This window comes from Budorcas taxicolor, chromosome 5, assembly GCF_023091745.1.
Source record: "Budorcas taxicolor isolate Tak-1 chromosome 5, Takin1.1, whole genome shotgun sequence".
Taxonomy (NCBI): domain Eukaryota; kingdom Metazoa; phylum Chordata; class Mammalia; order Artiodactyla; family Bovidae; genus Budorcas; species Budorcas taxicolor.
In genome coordinates this window covers 147,055,720-147,064,354 of record NC_068914.1, presented here as the reverse complement: position 1 = coordinate 147,064,354, position 8,635 = coordinate 147,055,720, and the positions used below count along the sequence as shown (strand labels likewise).

The 8,635-nt window shown below is 52.0% G+C and overlaps 1 protein-coding gene and 1 non-coding gene across 2 annotated transcripts; both read left to right on the top strand.

Moving 5' to 3' along the window:
- Nucleotides 1-738: 738 nt before the first annotated feature.
- On the top strand, nt 739-800 carry LOC128049132 (U7 small nuclear RNA). Its single transcript, XR_008199496.1, has one exon. It is a non-coding gene; the product is annotated as a U7 small nuclear RNA (small nuclear RNA).
- C5H12orf57 (chromosome 5 C12orf57 homolog) lies at nt 756-2,604 on the top strand. The gene is made up of 3 exons (XM_052640736.1): nt 756-1,114; nt 1,381-1,557; nt 2,374-2,604. Exons 1-3 carry the CDS (start codon nt 1,063-1,065, stop codon nt 2,523-2,525), a joined length of 381 nt encoding a protein of 126 aa, XP_052496696.1. The 5' UTR covers nt 756-1,062; the 3' UTR covers nt 2,526-2,604.
- The last annotated feature ends 6,031 nt before the right edge of the window (nt 2,605-8,635 follow it).

Below are 8,635 nucleotides of genomic sequence, written 5' to 3'. Positions count from 1 at the left end.
AAAGCCGTGCGACCTCCCAGAGACCAGCCCGGAAGTGGGTAGGGACCCTGGCGAGTTGGAGAGGGGACTCACAAAGAACCCGGGGTCCTGGAGGCCTGGCTCCACCATAAGGGGGGGTGCCCAAGGCTGGGCAGTCAGGATGCTGGCGGCCCAGGACAGTTCTAGGGAACTACGCAGACTCGGGAGGCGTTTCTGCCACTGGTCCCACAGCTAGGAGTCTCCGGGGACCCGAATCCTTTCGGTTGAGTAGCTAGAAATGGCGATACAGCGGAGGTGCAGGGGGCGTGGCTGCAATAGGTTTAGAACCCAGGTGTCTTAACCACCCTAAGGTTGCGGGGAGAGGGAGTGGGGGGACAATTTCAAACGCCCAGAAGGGAAGGGAAATTAGAGGGCGTCAGCTCACACCTCGACGCAAGACCATTTTAGGAAAGCGCGGGAGCCGCCGAGCTCTTTTGCGGCGAAGCCCTGTCTGCGTTCTTAAAAACTAAAGGGGGCGTGACTGGCTTCCTCCTTAGCCAATCGGCATCGGGTCATTTGCATAGGCCCCCATCCAACGTTCACAAACTCTAGCCGCGAAGGATTTAAGAGAGTTCCTTAGACCACTGTCTCCCCCTCCGAAAGTCGCAGTGTGTCTCGTTATCTGTAGAGCAGTCGGAGCTAGCAACCGGCCGTCGGGGCTCACCCTCACTGCCAGCGGGGTTGGTGGCTATGCCGCGCGCTCTCCGGCCGCTACGCATACAGTGTTACAGCTCTTTTAGAATTTGTCTAGCAGGCTTTCCGGTTCTTACCGGAAAGCCCCTCCCACACTGGTCGATATCAACAATAGAAAAATATTTGGGTGGGAAGGTGTTGTTTTCTGTTGATACCGGTTTTATTTTTTTGGTTTACGTGTTACCCAGTTGCTGGTGGAGAAGACCTGGGGGGTTGGGACTCCTGTGTGGAAGTTTCCGGCTCTGTCTGATGTAGCTTCCCGTTCGCCTCCCCCCTGCGCCGAGAGGGCCGCGCTAGGAGCTGGTTCGTTTCTTGCCAGCTTGTCGTTGCCGCACGTGCATCTTTTGTCCCATGGCGTCCGCCTCGGCTCAGTCCGCGGCCCTGAGCGCCGAGCAGGCCAAGGGTGAGAAGCCTCCCATTTGCCGGGTGGGCTCCTTTCTCGAGAAGGGCGCTGGGCGAGAGGTGTGACTGCATTCGCTGGGAAGTGGGGGCGTGCGGGACCATTCTCTCTTCAGAGGGGCCTCCCTTTCCCTCAGCGAGGAATTCGGGGGCCGAACTTATCCGGTTATTACGGCTTCAGTACACTAATCCGCTGCCCTTTTCCTTGCGCTGTCGGCCGCTCGGGTCGGCGGGACTCGGATGCCCACTCGCGGCGGCGACTGCGCACAGTGGTCCTGGCTGAGGTGATCCAAGCGTTCTCGGCGCCGGAGAATGCCGTTCGCATGGACGAGGCTCGGGACAACGCGTGTAACGACATGGGCAAAATGCTGCAATTCGTGCTGCCCGTAGCCACGCAGATTCAGCAGGAGGTTATTAAAGCCTACGGCTTCAGCTGCGATGGGGAAGGTGGGTCGGACGGGGGTTGGCGGTGAACTGGGTCGAGGAAAGGACGATGGATCTGTTGGGTTCCTGAGCCGTCGTCCCCTTTCTCGCCACATGGCGGCAGCCACAGTCTAACAGTGTTGGCGCTCAGAGCCCAGGGTCTGCTGTAATCTTGAGCCGAGAGGTTCTTAAATGCATGTTGTCGTTACCATTAATTATACTGTTACTCCGTTTTAAGATGAGAAATCAGGCTCTGCTAGTAAACCAGTGATGGAGGCCAATAAACCAGTGATGGAGGCCACAGGAGAACGTACCATGAGTCCCATTTTGATGGCTTTTAGTGAAATGTCTATGTGACCACACACTTCTGCAGCGCCCCTCCCCCCCCCCCCCAAAAAGTGCTTCAGCTAATCTGAGGGCTGGCTAATCTGAGGGTTCAGTTTCTTGGGTGAGATCGCGGAGTTCTCCAAGAGTGTTTATTGATCCCACCCAGCTGGCCCATGATCCTCCTGTGTCCTGGTTATAGACTGGCGATCTTGTTCTGTTGGGTACGCATCCTTTGGGCTCTTGTGACAAAACTGCTAAAATGGTTAATCTGATCCTGGGAAGCACACTGCTTTGGGATGTTTTCATTCACTGCATCCCATCCGGTTGTGCCTGGTGTAGACCAGGAAATAATTTATCCGGACCACGCAGGGCATCGCCTGGGTCTTGTTTTGAAGACAGCTACCTGGCCAGAGGGGAAGCAGCCATCCACTCCAGCTCAGGCTGCTCCCTCCTGCCATCTTGGGCACATCCTTCCCCTGTGGATGTGGACTGAAGCTTCGTTCCCCTTTGCAGGTGTTCTTAAGTTTGCCCGCCTTGTTAAGTCTTACGAAGCCCAGGATCCCGAGATTGCCAGCCTGTCGGGGAAGCTGAAGGCTCTGTTCCTGCCACCCATGACCCTGCCTCCCCACGGGCCTGCTTCAGGTGGCAGCGTGGCTGCCTCCTGAGGACTGGCCCTCCCGTTAACACTGCTGGGGAAGGGAAGACCTAATTGTACCGCAGGATAATAAATGTGCCTGTGACTTAGTGTTGATGTCTGTTTTTTGTGACCCTGACAACCTCTACGTCCCGCCTGATTCCCTCTTGCCTTTCAGGCTGTCCCATTTCCCTTTCCAGATCTTTCCTGTGTTCCTTCAGGGCTGGACCAGCTCCAGGGCAGAGTGCAGAGTGGGAGAATGGGCCGGCCCCTCAACCCCCCCTGGGTGGGGTGGCCTGCACAGACTTCACCCTCTTTGAGCAGTGGGGCTTTCTGGACTTTTCCTGAGGCTCCTGGGCTTCTGTGCCCCTGGAGACTTCCCCATTGGCTGGTGCTCCCTTGGCCAGGGTGACTTCCTGGGCTTTGCCCGCAGCACCCAGCTTCCTGCGGCTCGGTTGGCTGGCGGGCCAGGTGGAGTTCCAGGTGGCTCCTCCCTTCCCCAGGGAGGGAGGCGGGGGACAGGCAGGCCGTGCTGGGCTGGCGCTAGACTGCCGAGTGGGGCTGGAGGGAGAAGCCAGCTGCTGAGGCCAGCTCCGCCCCACCTGTCCCTTTTCCGGGGTTATTTAGTCCAGGGGCTTGTTCCCGCAGTGCCTGTGGCCTGGCAGGCAGCATCGAGAGGAAAGTGGCTGGTTTCTGAGCATTCTTCCTCACCTGGCTTGGGCCCCTGCACAGCTGCGCCACGGGCTCGACCCCGCCCCCTGTGCCTTCTGCCTGGGACTCCCCACCCCTCTGGGGAAATGCTGTCCCATGGGTAAGTCCCCTGCTCCATCTGGGTAACCGGGGCTCTTGTTCATTGGGGAGGGAGGGGCAGGGATCCTGCTCACTCCTGACAGGTGCATGACCATGAGTGTGACCTGCCCCTGTCCCCTCCCCAGGTCACTTTCCCCACAAGATGCCAGAACTCCAGCCTTGTTCATGACCCTCTGACCCACCCCCCTTCTCTAGTACTTTCTCCCTGACAGATGCATATTTATTCTCACCAAATTTCTTTCTCCGCCCTCTGGTCCCCTGCTTCTGTCTTCTGCTAAGGACACGTCCCCTAGGGAGCTGAATGACACCTGAAACATTACACATCTGAAAGGCAGACCTGAGAAAGATGCCCTGTTCCCACTAAATGTCCCAAATCCTTCATTCCAATCTCCCTCAGTTTTCCTTCACTCCTCTGCATCAATTCATTCAGATACTGTTAAGTATCTATTGTATGCTGGTGCTTTTTAGTTTTTAAATTTTTTAAAGATTTTTTTTTAATGTGGGTCATTTTTAAAGTCTTTATTGAATTTGTTACAATGTTGCTTCTGTTTTATGTTTCGCTTTTTTGGCCCCAAGTCATGTGGGAGGGATCTTAGCTCCCCAGTCATGGACGAACCTACACCCCGGGTATTGGAAGGTGAGGTCCTAACCAATGGACTGCCAGGGAAGTTCTGTCAGGTGCTTTTTAAGGTGCTGCCAATACTGTAACAAACAAGAGAGACACAGTTCCTGCCTTCACGGAGCTTCATGCGGGTGGAAGGGGACAGACTGCCCAAGGAACCCATTAAATAGGATAATTGCCGGGTCTCAGAAGTGTTACCCAGAAAATAAACCAGCTTCACATGCTAATAAGGGACTGGGGTGCCAGTGGCATCACTGGCTGGAGGGGCCAGGGAGGGCCTTCCTGAGTCAGTGACGAAGGAGCTGAGACCTGGATGAGGAGGAAGAATCGGGCTCCAGTGCTGCTGGCAGAGGGAATGGCCAGTACAAAGACCCTACTGTGGGAATAAACTGAATGATGGTGCCTGGGGGCAGAGTTGGCCAGTGAGGACAGAGGAGGGCTGGGTCACGTAGGGCCTTCTTGGTGTTTGGATACTACAGTGAGGACCTGCTGGGCGTCTTGGTGAGTTGGTAGGTTGGTTGCCCCAAGTCCAGTAAGTTCTTGCTTCTTATATTCACATCTGCTCTTGGGGTGTGCCTGCCTCCCTCAGTGCACCCCTTGTCTCCTTCAGCCCCAATGTCAAGATTCTTTAAAAAATATATTAAAAATTTATTTTATTAATTATTATGTATTTTAAAAATATTTATTGATAGATTTACTTATAACTAAATTACTTAATAGATTTATGTGTAAACAAATGACTTATTGGTAGATTTATTTATAAATAATTTGTTTATTGATAGATTTATTTATATATAAATACATTTATTTATTAGTTGTGGCATGTGGGATCTAGTTCCCTGATGAGAGGTTGAACCCGAGCCCCCTGCACTGGGAGCGAGGAGTCTTAACCACTGGACCGCCAAGGAGATCCCTGCTGTCAAGGTTCTTATTGGGTCTTCTGGTCCCCGATCCCTTCCGTGCTCCTGCCTCTGTCATTTTCCTGCCAGATGGTTCGCAAGTCCTTTCCTGAGAAAGAATCCTTCCTTGGTTCCTCAGGCTGGCCCTGTGAGACCCTTTGCCAAGGGTCCCGGCCTCTCAGAGCGGCTCAGCTCAGCCGTAGGGCCCAGCTCCCAGCCGGCACTACGCTCGTGGGTCCCGTCCCAGCTCCCCAAGGGGCCTCTGCCCACGCCCTGCCTCCTCCTCCCGCAGTGGGTGGTGCAGTGGGAAGGACAGTGGCCTCGTTAGACGTCAGATAGCCTTGGTTTGTTGTCTTTTCCCTTCCTAGTTTGTGACCTTGGTCAAGTTACTTCTCTGAGCCTTAGTTTTTGTTTCTAAAGTTGGGCTAACATGGACTTCCCTGGTGGTCCAGTGGTTAAGAATCCACCTGCCAAGGCAGGCGACATGGGTTTGATCCCTGGTCTGAGTAGATTCCACACGTTGAAGGGCAACTAAGCCCTTGGGCTGCAACTACTGAGCCTTTGAGCCCCTCTTTCGCTCTGCAAAAACAGAAGCCACAGCACTGAGAAGCCCATGTACCTCAACTAGAGAAAGACCGCAAGCAGCAGGGAAGACCCAGCACAGCCAAAAATAAATAAATAAAATTGGCTAACAGGACCTACTAAATAGGGTTGGCATATACATTAATAACGTCACATAAAAGCTGTTCATACTAAAAACCTACTTCATATCGGCTTTTTATATCAGCATTTGGGAAATATTGTTAAACCCATCTATCAGGTAGGGATACTGAGGCCCAGGGAACTTCAAGAGCTTTCTAGAGATTACTTTGTTTGCTCTTCCAGACTGCCTGTCTTTCTGCATACCTGTTGATCTTCATCTCTGCCTTTATCTCCTTGCTTCCCAAGTGAGTAATTTTCTCTTCTCAATTAGTAGGCCCTTACTTTTTTAACTCTCAGCTTCCTTGAGCCTGTTTACTTCCCTTAAAAAAAAAAAATGGGGAAAATAATTCCTAGATCAAAGCGGTTAAGAATCCACTGGCCAAAGCAGGGGGCACGGGTTTGATCCCTGGTCCTGGAAGATCCTATTTGCAGAGGGACAACTAAGACCGTGGGCCACAACCACTGAGCCCTGGGGGATGTCTGAGGCCCAAATGGGAGTGTGTGTGTGTGTGCACGTGCAAGTGCTCTGTGAGCTCCAGAGCACTTATGCCAAGGGAAGGGTGGTGCTTCTTATTTATTTTCCTGCCAAGTAGAGACTGTACATATCATCCTAGTGTCTGTCTACCTTCTGACTTGACACCCTTCAGAGAAATTCCTGTCTCTTTGATGGTCAGGAGTTTCTGAGTGCCTAGTTAGTTTCTTTTTTAAAATTTCAGAGGGACAGTGGCTTGTGGCCACAGTACAGGGGGTGTTGGGTGCTATGTAGGGACCTGCAACTTTGTGGGTGGTTGGGATGATGTGTCTACGTGTGGGTGTTTGCACCTGACTATGTACGTGTGTAGATGGACTTGGATGATGAGGTTGCCTTTAGTGGGACTGTGTGTGTGTAAGTGGATGCTTGTGCATGCGCTTGCGCGCGCGCGTGTATACTCATCTGTATGTGACAAGTAGGGTGTGCATGGGTAGGACTGGACCTGGGCTTGTGACCATGTATGTGCATGGGTCTGGATGAATGTGGTCATTTGACACATGCTCTCTGTGAGACATGGTGCTAAGTTTTAACCACTTGGAGGTGAGCCATACCAGCTGCCGACCTCCTGTGCTGGAGGTGAGGGCCCCCGGTAGTGGAGGTGACGGTGTCCATTCTCTTCCTGCCCCCTACTGCGAGAGGGAGTTCATATTCTTTCAAGGCTACTACTGTCTAAGATAGAGGTAGTCAGTGTTAGACCATGAGATAAATAGATCAAGCAGGGTCTCCAGAAGCCCTTTCTGGGGCTGGGGAGGGCGGAGAATTGATATTCAAAAAATGATAAAGTAGCCAACATAAGAAAATAGACTTTCATTGGGCTTGAGCTGATTCTTATTTTTCCTTCTTTTTTGAGGCATAGCATACATAATGTGCTTGAATACTGAACATCACATTTACTTCATCTGTGTACACACCACTCAGATCTGCTATCCCAGAAATTGCCATCTCCCAGTCAGTATACTTATTTTAATGAAGGGGCTACATGCTCATGCTACAGTCTTCAAAAAGGTGGACTGGAAGGACTTCCCTGGTGGTCCAGTGGTTAAGAGGCCCCCAAGGCAGGGGGCCTGGGAGAGATGCCTGCTCAGGGAAGTAGATCCCACATGCAGCAACTAAAGATCCTGCAGGCTGCAATGAAGCTCAAAGATCCTGCATGTCACAACTAAGACTTGGTGCAGCCAATTAAATAAGTAATAAATACAAAAATATTTTTTAGAAAAAGGTGGAAGGAGAGAGATGGAAAGGTCCCTCCCAGCCCCTTCCTCCAGCTACCAGCTCTGGTCCCTTCCCTAGAGAATCTACTCACAGGGTTTCTTGTGCATCTTTTTTTTTTTTTTTAATTTTGGCTGTGTCTCAGGGCTTGTGGAATCTTAGTTCCCTGAGCAGGGATCGAACCCTTGCACTCTGTAGTCCTAACCACTGTACTCCCAGGGAAGTCCCCTCTTGTGTATCTTGCATTGGGCTTCTTTCCTCTTGCTTTCGTTTGGAGGTATGTTTTTTGGAATTAGAGGGAGTATCACAAGCTTTTAGTGTTTAGGGCCTCCCCAGGTGAACAGGCCCTGAGAATAGACCATGGCCAGGTCTGGGTGCCCCGCTGCGGCCCAGGAGACAGGCCCCTGGTCAGAGTCCTGAGCTCTGTCGGATTCAGACCAGACCCCCTTAGCAAGAACCTACAGTTCAGACTCTGGTGGATCCATCCATAGGGCTGGCAGCTCTGGCCCCACCTGCTTCCCATTCCGCTTCTCACCCAACTGCAGGGTTGGGGCACGGTGGATGGCCCAAAGGCCGAGGACAAGAAGCAGGGAAGGTGCCAGCTGGACAGGGCTGCTCCAGGGTCATTTTGTTCAGCCCTCTGTCCCAGGGCACCTATTCAGATGTGTGTGTCGAGGGAGGGTTTCTATGCCTCTAAGAGGCATCTGCTCAGCCTAAACAGTTAGGAAACTGCCCCCTCCCACTTTGGCCTGATTGAAAGAGTCTCTCAACCTCTGTTCGTTTTTTTTTTTAAATTATTTATTTATTTGGCTGCACCTAGTGTTAGTTGCAGCATGTGGGATCTAGTTCCCTGACCAGAGACCCAACCTGGGCCCCCTGCTTTGGGAGCAGAGTCTTAGCCACTGGACCCCTAGGGAAGTGCCCCCCTCCCCAACCTTTTTAACTTTTTCTCTTCTTTTTTGAAATTTACTTATTTGGCTGTGTCCAGTTTTAGTTGCAGTACACAGGATCTTCCATTGTGGTACACAGATTTAGTTGTGGCACGGCTCAATTGCTCCACAGCATGTAGGATCTTAGCTCTCTGCCCAGTGATTGAACCTGTGAGGCCTGCCTGCATTGCAAGGCAGATTCTTAACCACTGAACCACTAGGGAAGTCCCTTAACTTTTTATTTAACTTTTTATTCTGTTCTCTGAAGCCCTGAGGCCTGGCATATAGTAGCTAAAATCACTAGCTTTGGAGCCAGGCCATCCGGTTTGCACTCTGGTTTGCCATTTACTGACCGTGTGGCCCTGGGGCAAGCTGCCTTCACGCCCAGAGCCTCAGGTTCTTTGTCTGGAAAATGAGAATAATGAAGGTACCTGCTTC